We start from the raw sequence: 14,970 nt of genomic DNA on the forward strand, positions 1-14,970 counted from the left end.
ATTCCATTCGAGACTTATTAAGTTACGAAAGAAGGAACTAGACGAGAATATGTACAACACAATACAGAAAATGTCAGTGCCCTAAGCCCGACAAGACGCATCGGTTGATAACTGAAATACATGCCTAGAGCGAACAGCACAATGAACGGAAGATGAATTTTTAAAGCTGCATGTCACGAATAGAGATTTCTCCCCAGTAGCACAAGGTGGCGGGCCCATGCGGGTCCGACATGGGCAATGAGGGCTGGTGGCTGCCCGCAATAAACCCACATGGGCCCGCCGTGGGCGCAGTGCTGGCACAAAACGCTGGGGCTGCCCACTTCATGCCTGAATAGGACCCTCGATGACTAGGCATGGTATTAAACAGACTGGGCAGCCCACCTATAGGTCCTACCGCAGATACAGGCGGGCTAGGATGTGGGCTCTATTACGGTAAAGCGCGGTCAACCCCAAAAGAGGCTGCCCGTACACCACCGTGAGGAAGCCGCAGTGTTTTTGCATGGGCAAAGAGCTTGTATTGCCGCCTTCAGCCTACATGGTTCCCGCGTAGTAAATACAGGGGCTAAGCTATGGGCTTCACAGTGGCGAAGCGGTTCAGGCATGCAGTTTGGGCTGTCTTAGCAACACCGGCGAAGGTCCCGCGTGGGCTGGGCATGGGCACATTTGCCATTCGGACGTCTGCACCGCCTGTAATAATCTAAATCGGGTATGAAAGGGGTAAGAATGGGCTTCGTGCAGTTCGTGTGCATAAATGTGGGGCTACATGACGGTGAAGTGCGGGCACACCCAACAGGGGCTCCCCGTGCAGCCCACTGACGGAGCCAAATGGGCTGTATGTGAGCTAACACCAGTATTCCCGCCTGTAGACTACATGGGTCCTGCATAGAAAATATATGGGCTAGGCATGGACACAATTGCGATTCCAACATCTTCCCCGCCTGTATCGTACGTATCTGGTAGAAAATGCCTAAGCATGAGCTGCGCAGTAGCAAAAGACGCAGTGTGTGCGGGCGAACGGCTAGTATCCGCCAGCAGCCTTCGTAAATGCTGCGCAGATTACTCTGGGCTTCACAGTGCAGAAACATCATGCGCCATTAGCGAGTTGCCGGGCAACACCTATCGACAGTCCCACGTACATTAGTTGTACACGGGAGGAGTTGAAATTGTCTCATTTAGTCTGCCTGCATATCCTACACCAGAGGTAAAAGGGTTAAGCGGGCCCAAATAGCAAGACCTTGCACGTTTCACTCTGACGAAGAGCTGCTCTTTGAACGTCGTAATAACAAAAGAACCCGCTTCTGAGTTTTGTTGGTGCTTTTTTTGCGTTGATCGCATTGCATTTTTTTCTGGTGTGCTACGGTCGCCGCGGAGAAAGCTGCCAGCATAAGGTTTCTTCCTTGTTTCAATGCACTTCAATTACGCCAGCACTGCAAGCGCTTTCGTCGTCTCCATGCAACATGTGGCGCATGGAATTCATCACTGGTTGATGGACATAGCGAGTCTCCGGCGACTGCGCCAGAGGCTGCAAAAGGTTTGCTACTGTCGCGTTCATTGCAGCAGCTTTCTTAATGTACGCCAGAAGCAGCCTGTAGTGACGCATCGATCAAGACACAAAATTCTTGGTTTTTATGCAGGCATTCTTTGCGCTTTTTCTTCGACAAGTGATTGCACATTGATAACGCAACTTGGCCAAGCGCCATCGCGAGCGGACCCACCTTTCACCCTATCAGGAAGAGATACTAATCACAAATCGCCGAGAACATTTCTATCGACGAACAAGAAATGATTAACTCAACGGAGCAGATTGGGGTGTTCCCTAAAGGGCGAGAATTCGGGCTAGCGAAAAGGTACAGTGCTAGAGAGAACAAAATAAAAACATAAATTCCCTTAGAAACGTCGCAGGAGTAACCAGTCTTTGCGCAATTTTTTTTTTCAAGTTTTTTTCTTTCCTCTCACCACCGCCTTCTCTACTTTCCCTGCGTCGACTGTCAAGAAATAACCTGCTCGACCGCGGTTTTTCTGCCTCCCTTTGTTCCTTCCCCGAGGATTCCTCTGTGTCTGTCTTGTCCCTCCCAGCCCCCTTCACCGAAATGGCACGGAGGCGCTCACTCTACAACCCACTACCGAACATTTTAAGCCACCCTCCCGACCACACTCCCCGCGAAGCTTCCATGAAGTGGAGAGGGGGCTCCGATTCTACTTGTTCACTGTGTCCGGTCGCTGCGTGGTGACGTTATGCAGAAGTGCTCCCCGCCTTTCCTGCGTTTGTTTGGAACAGGTTTCCTTCTCTCCTGCGGTTGGGTTCACTTTTTAGTCCTCGGTCAATTTGTGCTATACAGTTTTTTGTGCCTTTTCTCGTGTGTCTTGATCAATCATGAACGAAGATGACATCGCCTTCCATGCGTATGTCCAGTGCAAGTATGGTGGAACCCTGTCGTCCTTGTCTTAGTGTTGAATAACTTCGCTCCGAAAGACGAGAGTGGTGAACAGTAACATTTACTGACATTTGAGCGGTGGAGGCCGCGGCGGTGAAGGCGGATTTTATGACGGCGACGTCGTGTTGCTAGGACGTAAGTACGCATTTGAAATCACTCTGTTGTCTGAGTACTGCCGCCGTCTCGGTTATATGCTCGGCGTCAACAGAAACTTTCTAGTTGTAGAGTGTCTTTTTGAAACCAGCCAGTTATAGATTGCACAGCGTAGAGGGCCAAAATACCGAAACATTTTCTCTCAGTTACATACCGAAATTTCTTGTCCTTCATGGTAACAAGACGAAAATTAGTTTTGTTGTGTGTATTCTTTCTTTACACAGGCATATGGTGCATACGTGCGAGTGCAATCAGCGACGAGCGTCCTGAGGGGGAGCGGCTCGAGGCATCGCATCGCATCGATGCTGCGGAATGTGCCGTAAATAAAGGAGGGACCCAGCAAGCATTCGAATCGTTCGAACAACCTGTTTACACACCAACAATGTTACGACACACATTTGCAACGCAATATTGATTCAGATACGAAAGGCGTGAGGTGCATTCACGATACTGAGCATTTCCAATGATCAGGGCCAGGCGTCAAGAGACGCCTGGCTTGTCCGAGCCTTCTCTTTCGCGCTGTCTTCTTTTGCATGCATTATCTCTATTTAAGTAATGTGACGTACAACTTCCGCTGCGTGAGATTCTCGGTAGCTCCTTTTCTTCTTTTTTCCTTTTTGTATTTCTTAGCGATTACCAGTCCCCAATCACTTTAGCAATAATAATCGTCGATTACAATCCCAATTATCGATTACCTATCATCAATGCTTATCTAGCTTACAGAGCACGGGATGCTACGCAACTTCTACACATACATCATCAATCCCTATCTAGCTTACAGAGCACGGCATACTACGCCACTTCTACACATACACGCCATTTGTTCCAGTACAGTGAAGCACTATAACACCCCTTTTCATTCCGTCCAATTTTTGGCTTGTAATTACCGTATTAATATTTGTCTGGCTCCGCCGTGGTGGCTCAATGATTACGGCGCTCGGCTGCTGACCCGAAACACGCGGGTTGGATCCCGGCCGCGGCGGCCGAATTTCGATGAATGCGAAATTCTAGAGGCCCGTGTACTGTGCGATGTCTTTGCACTTTAAAGAACCCCAGGTGGTCGAAATTTCCGAAGCCCTTCACTAAATCGTCCCTCATCGCCTGATTCGCTTTGGGACGTTAAGCTCCCATACACCACACCAATATTTTTTTTTTTCGTTACTGTCAGAGCAGAACACATTCCAAACACAGGTTACTAAGCCGTACACCCGACCACGAATTCAGTGGGTGTCCCTCAAACACGCCTGAAGCAATTACCCTTAGTGGCCTACGGGAATAAAGAACAAACAAAAAACCTTCATGGCATACGCGTGAATTGTCCACCTGGCGCAGTGGGCCTATTTTCTTTTTCTATTTACAGGAATTGGGTTTTATGTATGTATGTATATATATATATGTATGTATATATATATATATATATATATATATATATATATATATATATATATATATATATATATATATATATATATATATACTTCTTTTTTACCTGTAACTTTCGTAATGCTGAATCATTGGCTTACAGTTTTTGTTTTCTGTTCAGTGCTGCCTTTCAACTGCTGATCCGAGTATTTGAAAGTTTAGAACCTTTTACTTTGTTCCTGTGTTCTTTGCTAAGCATCATGCTCACACAACGCTGTGTGTTATTGTGCGTATTTATTAAGACTGTTCAGCTTATGCCCTTCCTGTTATAACCCCATGTGGGATTTACAGTATGTAGCAATAAAATAAATAGGCAATATTAGAAACCAAAAAACTTTTTTTTTCCTGCTAATGATTGTCTAAACTATTCAAGTACTTAAGCCGAACACTACTGTTCCCCAGTCCCTTTATTCACCGGTCTGTGCAGCTGTGCTGCCTCCGCGGCGTATCAGTGGTTAGCGCGCTCGGCTACCGAGCCGGGGAACCTGGCTTCAAACCCGACCGCATCGACCGCGTTTCAATGGAGCTCAAACGCATAGAGGCACCCGTATAGTGTGCGATCTGAGTGTTCATAAAGATCTCCAGGTTGTTGAAATTATTCCGGAGCCCTCCACAACGGCACTTTTCTAGTCAACTGTCTGTAAATCTCCATTTTTTGCAGATTTTTCTGACATTCTGCTTCCCCCCCCCCCCCCTCCCTGTCTTCCCTCACGGCGGGGTTGATGTTTCCACCGCGAATTACCATAGTGAATGCACGATTTCGTACCATAAAATTAAGTAATGTTAGTGCGCTACAGGGGCTTTGATATGCTAATGTGCTCACACTGCTACGCAAGATATTTACACGTTCCCATTGTTTAGATTTGGGAGTCTACGAGAAATCATTTCGCGGCATGGCTAATAATTACGTGGGAACACTCACAAGCGTAGATAAGCGATGATGCTATCCTCGAGTATCGTCATTTGCAGAGCAACGTATTTACATTGCCTATTAGGTCTAGGAAACGAATGGGCCCATATTTCCAGTCGGAACCAGAGTCTGGAATAAACACCCTCTTTGCGCACTGACATTATCGGGCGCTCGCCAACCGGCAGCGTCGCTAGCACACACTCCCTGTGTCAACCGCGGGCACCCCTGGGCGGCATGTAGTCTACTGTAGCAGTTTCGAAGAATTTTGCGGCAACCGTAGAAAGCGCCAGGCATGAGCTGCGTCTCGAGAGATTGACTTGATTGAGTTTGAGCCCAGAGTCGCAGCTAAAGACGGGGAAAAGCGCGAGCCAGGGAGCGTACAAGCGATCGCGTAACAGGCTACACTTCGAAACTGACGCTAATAAAAGAGAGCCCGGCCTGCACGAGTAGTGTAACGCGCTGACAGCGAGATTTCATGTCATCACTTGGCTAAGCTGTCTTAGAAACAGCTCCGGCCAAAATCACAGGCGCTGCCTGAAGCGGAGGCTGCAAATGAAAATTTAATTTGGAAGAACATAAATCTTAGATCAGGACCTGTCAAAAATTCGTTGCAAATAAAAAATCCCAACCAGGCTGCACGTGTACTAAAGAAGCAAAATATTTCTTCTGTTTGGTGTATGAAGGTTCATCAGCACTATTTCAAGCAAGCCAACAGGTAGACGACACATGTACTTGTATTTGGTCTTGTGAACTATGAAGCAGTAAGAAACTAACTTTCCTTTTCGTTTGGTATTTGTGTTTGAAGACGTCCTTTCTTTGAATGTAGCCAAGTGATTTCATTGCTCACTTGACTGAAACAAAGACTCGGTAGAGACACAAAGGCCAACCGAAAAGAGAACTAACTGACTTTTTTTGCTCCTAACAGCTCAGAAAGGTAAAGTCAGCCTTCGGTTACCTTTCACGCCGGTGTGGTGATAATCGGCATGCACCATATCAGGAAATTTTTTTTCGTTTAGAGAATTGCGAATTGTATGCTACAGTCTGCAGCTGCTGCTTTCGATAAAAGAAATTGTTTGGTGGCCGCAACTTAGCTTCCCAATCCACGTTTCCCCTTTTTTCCACGCAGCTGTTTGCATGAACCTTGCTCTGTGGGAGGAGCGTAGTGCATAATTTCGCATTAATTAGTTTACCCACAAGTAGGAAGCCTTGCACGGTTATCGACTGGACGAGGGTTCAATGATGAAATGTCAAGCCTCCACGGCTGTGTCGTAGAGAGAATAGCAAGCACATCGCGCAGCGGCCATTAAGAGCAATCACGATAAGATATCCTGATACATGTAGTTCGCACCCTAGATGTGCATTGGTGCACAGCTTCCAAAGTGCCTTTTGAGAAAATAAATGGGCCCAGTAACTGCATCACTGCTTTGCTGAACATTCAAACTTCGCTCAGAGTTAAGGAAATACAAGCAGTGAAATAATACACCAAAACAGCAGCTGCTGTGGAGGCGTGCTGAATAATTTTGTTCGAATGGGGACACTTAACTGTTACTGGCCTTGAAAAACGCCTGGCCACCTTTTGTGTTTCGCCTTCATCGTAATACCTTCGCTACTGCCAGTATCGAACCCTGGTCCTCCGGAAATGTAGACAAGGTCGTCCTTGACAATTCTTCGCTTCAAGGTGATTTAGTTGCCTGTTTACGGTCATTACTTTGCTATCAGTGTGCTTGTTTGCTTTTGTGCCTTTCCTTTTCAAGTTAATAGTAGAAAATCAGTTGCTCGTGTGAAAATCGTGCTGCTTGTATATTTTCATTTCTTAACCGCTGTAAAAATTTCTTATGATATACCCCGCATGCATATTTAGAGTTAAGCGCTTTATATTTGTACCCGCCGCGGTGGCTGAGTGCTAAGGCGGTCGTCTACCGAGCCGGAGTACCCGCGTTCGAACCCAACCGCGGCGGCCGCGTTTCGATGGAGGCGGAACGCAAGAAGCGCCCGTGCGCTGTGCGATGTCAGTGCACGTTAAAGATCTCCAGGTGGTCGAAATTATTCCGGAGACCTCCACTAAGGCTGCTCTTCCTCTCTATCTTCTTTTTTAGGTCGGCGCCGAGATATGTGAGTCAGATAATGCGCCATTTACTTTCCTATACTATTAGCAGAATAGCAGTATATTTGACTCGACTTTCAACAAGTAACAACACTGAGTGTAGTTGTATTTTTGTGTTGTTAAAATTAACATGGCTGGGACAGATTGGGCATTTCCGACGATCTTCGCTTATCCCAGGTTCTCGAACAACTTGCGGACTCCGAGTGATACGGCTCCCGAGATGACGCCTTTGACGATAAGGGGCCAGAAGTACTCAGCGTCTTCACCACTCAGGGCACCTTCCCCGTTCGTGAGAACACTCAAGACCTCTAGCACTTCTTGCTCTTCCTTGGTCAAGCTTGCATCGCCCCGGAGGAGACGGCCGACGCTCTCCAGACTTTTTCCAGCCTTCAGCATCACTGCACCTTCATCCTCTGCAGGGAAGGAAAATGTTCGGCGTATATTTAATCGTAATTCAATTGAAAGCACCTATTCATCTGTAAAAGCAAATTACTGAGTCTGGAAGCAGGCACAGCGGAAAGCCATTACGCGATCGATGATACCTAAGACATGGGGTTAGGTGCTGGTATGGAGCAGCCGGAATAAGTTCTCCAGGTTTCATATATAAACATTCGCTGAAGCTTTCTCTCCAACGAACTATTCAACAAATCAGGTGATTAGGTCAGCGATGGGTTCCGTTTATGAAAGGCAATAATTATTAGTGTAGAAACGCAATATTTTTGGTGTGTATGTAGAATGATCCCAAAGCTGTTGTCAAAATAGGTCTAGTAATAAATATGCCTGTTTGCGGGATGTCCACAGAAGGAACACTGAGTTCTGCGTTTATTTCTCTGTCATAAAGTGAAGATGATGTGGAAAGCAAAAGCAGAAAACGAAAATGAACTATGGTGACTCTGCAATAAAATATCAGGACACTGCAGGACGGAGTACACAGCTGATGTGAAGAAAATTTGGCCGCACATACACCGATTCCTTAGGCTCAGGTAAGACAGGCATACTGTGATCATTGCAAATTTTATACTTCACATTAAAGCTCACCTCTTCAGCGCTATAAATTAACTGATACTCTCAAAGGGGCCTCCTGTGATACCGATCTTGATTAATGAAACCGGTAAGTTGTTGATGCTCTTTTAGAGCAAAAAAGTGAAAACACAAGAAAAATGTGTGTATTTGAGCAGGAACATAAGGCATTCACGAAGATTCCAGTTTAGAAATATATTATAAGGATCGTGGAATCTGAACGGTGAGAAAAATATCCGGTTGTGTATTTTTAACATCACGAAGATTATCGCTGCCCAGTGAAGAAAAAAGAAGCACCATGTAGCTGTAAAGTTATCTCCCATATGAGAAACGCACCTCCTAACCGCTCAAGAATCGATTACTTGATATGCTTTAGTGACCGACATAGTGTCTGCTTTTTTCCACTGGATTTTCCCCACCTGTGTCATAAAGTAAGCCACGTTTATCTTATTCCGGAGATAACACCCAATGTATTATTTTCTAGAAACTGACAGCTTCCATGCGTGTTTGAGGTACTTCTATATAGGCAACTTTCTGAAAGCAGCGCAGCTAATGCTGTGAAAATTGAGCATTTTCAAGTAGTAGAAAGAGTGTGTGAATTGTGGTCGCCTCAGACTTATGTGGGGAGCCCTTGCGGGGCCCGTGTGGTGAGCTCATCTGGGAAACAAGCGGGTTATAGAGCTGGTGCCCGGATGGGCCCCGTGTGGGCTGCCCTCATATGTCCCTCTATTTTAGCCCCTTTCAGACCCATGTTTCCACGAAATTGCGTTGCACCAGCCCACATGAATAAGAGAGATTTTTTAGCAGAATCTGCATACGCCCAATTTTTGGCCCTGAGATACTTATGTTCTCGCTCAGGTTCTCACGGCGTAAAGTACACATTACCGTCCTATATGCCCTCAGTACAACAGAAGAGGCTTTTCTGAGCATCATACAGACCCACTCGCTTTCAAGCCCCACTACATCCCTAGGAGGTCCGATAATACGTTTGTACGGGCTGTCCTATTTGGGCTAGCCCAGATGTTTTCAGCTTAACTCCAACATTTACATTGCGTCTGCCGTTAATTAACCCAGAATGGATTCATGTCGCCTTGATGTAAGAACTGAGGCAAATTTAGAGCTAGAGCGTAATACGGGACGCATGTGCAATTAATAGGGGAAACCCCAATCTGGAATTGCCCACATGTTTCCAAGATGGGAAAATAGGATACTAGAGGGGTTCCCCTATACCCAAATACACAGGCCACACCTACAAGGGGCCCCATATTGTGCGCTGCATCCGTGGGTTTAGTGAAATAATATCAGCGGCAGTGTTCTGTCTAAAGAGTTCTCCTATGCTCTTCCTCTTTCATTAAAGCTAGCTTCGCAGAGTCATCCGGAAAAGCTGTTTATTTAAACCAGAATAATTTCGCTGATACGAAAGTTACTCCTCTTTATAACGGGTCGATAGGTAATGCATGGAATTGTATCGCAAATAGAAGCGTATTGTCAATTAATGCGATAGGAACGTTAAGGTTTCCTTTTTTTTTTGACAGTTGAAGACGGTTTATAAGCCAGTGTAATTTTTACGGCTCGTTTTCGACCGAAGCAATTCTCACCTTTCGACAGAACTGGTTTTTGGAGGTCCACTTTCGGGGCTCTGTTGAAAGGAAGGGAAAACAGAATCGTTCCGTTATATATCTTTTTAATACTAGGAATAGAATATCTATCAATAGCAATAATAACTTTAGTACTTACACTACAGCTCCATCTTCATCAGGCATGAAAGAAATATGAGAAAAAAGGCATTATAGATATCTTAGAATTGTAAAATTTCTATAAATACATAAAAGCCACATTTCCCATCACAAGTGGTAACAGCTTTAAATATAAAATGAAAATTGCCACAAGCTTTTGAACTAGCGAATACTATATAAAAACCTGGTATTTAAGTACTCAAAAAGCCTTATTCACAGATCTGAGGATATTTCCAACTTTTTTTTTTTGCGCTACTCTGCCTCACAGGCATCGAAAAGATGGCATATGATTTCAGTGCTTTTGCCTGAAGATGGTCACGTAATGCCAAAATAATCTCTTTCTTCTCTGCGTTCACTCATTGCAGGTAATTTCCACACTTTAAACAGCTTTTGCTCCAGGCTGAATTCGTAACAAAATATAGCATCAGTGGTCATTCCAAACAGCGTCTAAAGCTTTACTCAATCAGCGGAAGGGTCGCCTTCGTTCGGAACAACAAAATTTAAGTATGACGCAAAAGCCGAAAATATTTCGTCCCAATGCGATGAATAAAGGCATTTAATTGCACACCACTATTATAAACAGAGAAGAACTTGTACTTATATCCACTATCGTGGTATTTGCCCATTTCCTGGCGTTTTGAATTTTCACGTTTGCTTCTGGTTAATTTGCCAATTTGCATAGGTATAAAATACGGCTCTGCGTAAGTTCAAATATTGCAAACATATAAGGTAGCCTTCCACTTAAAAAGGCCATTACACAGTAAACGATCGTTGCGTATAAATCCTAGCTTCATTCTCATCATTAGTAGATAGTAAGTATGTCACATGGCTCGTAGAGGTAAACGTGAATATTCGGAATCGCAAAGAAAATTTTTGCACACTCACAAGCAACCGCGATGAGAGAGAGGAGGGTGAGCCACAGGCAGGCCTTCATGATGAAGCTAGTTTTAGGGACCAACAAATAAGAAATAAATAGAGCGAATGACAAATGCCGAGTTTAAATTAAAGAGGTTGCATTTAACATGTCTATGCAATGTTAGGGCGCATGTTTGGTTGGACCTGTAATAAAGACGTCACTAAAAATCACTGCAGTGAAAAAAGCCCTGTTGGCTCATTACTTTCAAATCACACGTTAAGCATTCACTCCCTTCAGCGCGGAAGCCAAGTGCCAAGGCAAGGTTTCCTGCTGTAAGATTAAGAGAAAACGCTTGCAATGTTTAACAAGCAGCGGTGACAGCTGACGTTGAAGATCACAAGTTTTTCAGCATCGCAAGCTTCAACAAAAAATTGAAGCTCTTTATTCACAAGGCTGTCCGATAACCCAGCAGTTTACAGACAGTCTGAAATTTATCGCTCGAGTTTTTCTTTTCTAGAGATATAGTTCAGATTAGAAATGAACATCCACATTCCACTTTCAAAGTACAACTAGAAATCAATACCATTATTAATGCCATCGGATGCACTCAGCAGAAAAACAGGAATTAACGTGTTTTAATTACAATTTACGCAATATTTCAGTGTTCCTTTTTTTCTTACGTACTCTCTAGCATTCTCTGCATTATAAAATAATAAATCCGGCTGAGGTTTGTTCGGTTGAAAGCAGAAATGATGTCATCTTGGCATAACTTGCGTAGTGATGATTTATGAGCCAATTTAATTCTTCTATTTCACTGTTTTTTTAGCATAGCATAAAGTTATCTTTTAATGCGCAGCTTTTACTTCTTTTTCCATACTTATAAGACGCTAAAAAAACTTGGGGCTGTATGTCGTTTCATCTACAAACCAAATTTATTCAGAATGCCCCCCCCCCCCCCCTTTAGAACATATCCTGTGTGACTGGGAACATCTTTTCAAAGCTATATATCGAATACAGACATATGAGGAGAAATGAACAGGATAATAGGTGTGAATAGCATATAACTGGCCAGTATATGCTAGGGGGAGTCTATTCTGAAGGGGGAGTCTTCAGAATATACAGTAGCGATTGAAGCTGAAACAGGTATACACTGACCACATGAGAAAAATAAGGCTGAAGAAACTTATCTAATTTTGGATGGAATATTTCTCTTCGACTTTTCGTACAGTTTCTTAAAGGAAATACAGCCCGCTATATTCTAACTGCTAGCAAAAGTAAAACGTTCTACTCACCAGAGATCTTCGGAGCAGCCGCTGTGCGATTTCAATTCTCTACTCCTTTTTATACTAAGTATCAGAGGATGCGTGTGTGTCTATCTTTCACGCGATGACGTCCGTTGTAGACATTTTATCTTCGCTCAAACACATTCCACGAAGGGCATACATTAATATCGGCCATTTACATGCACTGCGACAGCCATATATTATGCTCATGCGCAGACACAAACAGGCAGAAGAGAGCTGAGATTCCACGCGAGACTTATTAAGTGACGAAAGAAGGGACTAGACGACAAAATGTACAACACAATACCGGAAATGTCACTGCCCTACGCCCGACTGGACGCATGGTTGATACCTGAAATTCACGCCTAAAGCGAGCAGGACAATGAACGGAAGTTAAACTTTTCAAGCTGCATGTCACGAATACAGATTTCTAACAATCAATCTAACCATGCATTTATGCTGACTTTCCTAACGTATTTCTTGCCGATTGAAACAGGAGATTTTTTTTCTAAAGAAAGGCGTTTCTGTTTTCTGAAGTTGCTAATATCCGCCGCTTATTTTTTAGCAATGAATGTTTAGGGTATTGCAACTCTAGGCTTTCCTTCCCGATGTTGACTCATGGCTTTACATTTTTGTTGATTTCTAAAAAGACATCATTAAGAGTATGGCTGGAAATTCTCTAGGGCTGGTTGTTTGCGTCAGTAGATCGCGATTTAACGTTACGCCTTTCGTTACTGCCCCAGCAGTAATAAAAACAAACTGCCCTATTAGTCAGATCACCCTACCGATGTCGATGTCGTCGAAATTAAAACGTGGGCTGATTGCGAGGTGCGCTATGTCCCCGGTGATTTGCGCCATCAAATAGCGGATGTGAACCTTACATAACTAATGTATAGCATTTATTCTAATTACTTAAGCGCAAGCCATCCACGGTTTCGAAATGACAGCAACCTTTGCAACTCTTTCTTGCATTCTTACATAAGTTTTTCCAGTCGTTGGCTTGAGCTTAGAAAATGGACACAAAGCTATAAGTAAGTACCTTTTGTCTGCGAGACTCGACCAACGAGTATCCAATGCCTGAACAAATATAATTACTCGGCCTTCTGAACAAAATTTGTATCCGGAGATTCCGAGTGTCTCGAGATGTTCTTCCTATGTCGAATAAGCACTGTTAGGTCATTCTGAACGCGCCGATACTTGTTGTGGAACAGTGTTAATGCAGTGCTCAAAAAGTCTGATATTACAATATACAGTCCACTACTCCTTGTATTGTGATGGGCTGCGAGTATTCGTACACTCCTTTTGTGGAACCTACAATTCACAGAAACACCAAAAGCCTACCTGGTTGCCCATTTATTTTTGAAATAATAATATTAATTGTTTATTTTATGCCTATCATCAAAATGAATGTACATTACATGAAAAACAAAATTTGCTTTTGCAACCGATGTGCACTTCCGCTCAGGAATCAAAAATGGCATTTTAGTTCAGCTTATCAAGAAAGCACCTCAACGTAAAGCTGGGGAATAAACTGGTTACTCACGCGTCGATCCGCTCTTGTGTATAGTAGATAATTAACTGACTCCACTTTCAAACGGTAATAATTTTAAACAAAATCTTTGTTTCATTGGAACAAACATCAAAAGATTGTGATTACACTACTCGCTTCCGAGGGAAGAAACTTTTGTTTTCATTGAACGAAAAATGAAAAGTTTCTGCAGCCTCAGGTTAGCTGCAAAGCAATATACACCTATATTAGTCGCAGTTATTTTGGCTCACGTGTGTTCGTCTACAGTGGTACAGCTAGTTGAAAGGTATTTTTACTTGTCTAGGGGTACCCAGAAATGGTTGCCAGGCGCATTATTTCCGTGGTAAGTTTTTTATGAACGAATTTTTACGCATATTTTAATCTTCGAGCATAATAAGCAAAATATCAACACAACACTCATCAGGACGTTGGTAGAATCCTGCCAGTTGTCAAAAACGTGCCCTATTTTTTACGATTGCATTATTCTCTGCTCGGCGGGAGCCCAGGAGAAGATATTTAAAAGCAAGTCTTTGTTTCGCTTTTAACAGTAAAACCATTCCCACAAATGTGATCACAGCAGTGCCTTACAATATTCCTCACTTGCTTCAAAATTCAAAATAATTTCCAAGAAACATGAATTTGAATTCCACCCAGTGGCTAGTGGGTATAGTTTGTTTTTTTACTCCAGAAATTTCTCCTCTCATGCTAGTCGGCTCTTTTTTTCTCAAATCACAGATATCTCCTTCTGGCGCTCAGGTCAAAGGTGTACACTGTCAGGGCACCTAGGGCTTCAAATTGCAGTAGTGTGGATACCTTAGCGACACCACCCATTCTATGAAAACATCGGAACCTTTGATGTAATGTCAATTTAAGCCCGACAAAACAGCGAGCAAAAACAAAACTTACCAAGGGGGCAAGAGAGCATATATGGTATCAGTTCGGAGCCAGAAGTATTTTACAACCTAGAAAAATATACACACACTTAATTGTCCTGCTAACCAGCATACGCGGCATCAAGAGAGATTATGTCTTACAGTGAAGTAGAATACATGTTGGCACGTGGTATAGACCGCTACCTATGATACTAAACCAAAGCTAACATTGAGGAAGTGAAATGTATGCGCAATATGAAATATACATAGAATAATCCCTTTTACAGAGTTACAGATTTTGAATATGCAGTGAATGGCCATGTAATGGGCAAAAAAGATAATAAACCAACGGGAAATTATCAGTGACGATATGAAAAGATGCGCTCCGAATAGATAATGAAACTAAGTCTTCTAAGACAGAAACTAAATCTGGCTACAGTGGTATAGTGTTCTTAGCGCCTTTCGTCTTGTTTACGTAATGAAAGAGATAACGTGAACATGAAGCATACCGACCTATATTTCACGCCTTCCTCCGATTGGAAGATCGCAAGAAGATCGGCGCTGTAGCAGGGCTATATTATTTTTCAAAAGTTGCAGCTCTAACAGTTGCACCGCTACAAAAAAGGCAATCGAGAAGGAAAGTCAATCAGA

The 14,970-nt window shown here is 43.5% G+C and overlaps 1 protein-coding gene across 1 annotated transcript; it reads right to left on the reverse strand.

The window, feature by feature from the left end:
- Positions 1-7,192: 7,192 nt before the first annotated feature.
- LOC149343768 (uncharacterized) lies at positions 7,193-10,714 on the reverse strand. Its single transcript, XM_089542472.1, has 4 exons — positions 10,666-10,714; positions 9,782-9,794; positions 9,643-9,683; positions 7,193-7,437 (listed from the first exon to the last, which is right to left on the reverse strand). The coding sequence occupies exons 1-4, from the start codon at positions 10,712-10,714 to the stop codon at positions 7,193-7,195; spliced, it is 348 nt and encodes a 115-aa protein (XP_089398598.1).
- Between the last annotated feature and the right edge of the window lie 4,256 nt (positions 10,715-14,970).

This window comes from Amblyomma mixtum, chromosome 5 (assembly GCF_055824585.1).
Source record: "Amblyomma mixtum isolate Tamu chromosome 5, ASM5582458v1, whole genome shotgun sequence".
Classification (NCBI taxonomy): domain Eukaryota; kingdom Metazoa; phylum Arthropoda; class Arachnida; order Ixodida; family Ixodidae; genus Amblyomma; species Amblyomma mixtum.

Excerpts from the sequence above, each read along its gene's own strand:
- LOC149343768 (XM_089542472.1), bottom strand. The coding sequence starts at position 10,714 with ATGAAGGCCTGCCTGTGGCTCACCCTCCTCTCTCTCATCGCGGTTGCT. Across the intron at positions 7,438-9,642 it reads AAAACCAGTTCTGTCGAAAG|AGGATGAAGGTGCAGTGATG; the intron begins GTGAGAATTGCT and ends CCTTCCCTGCAG.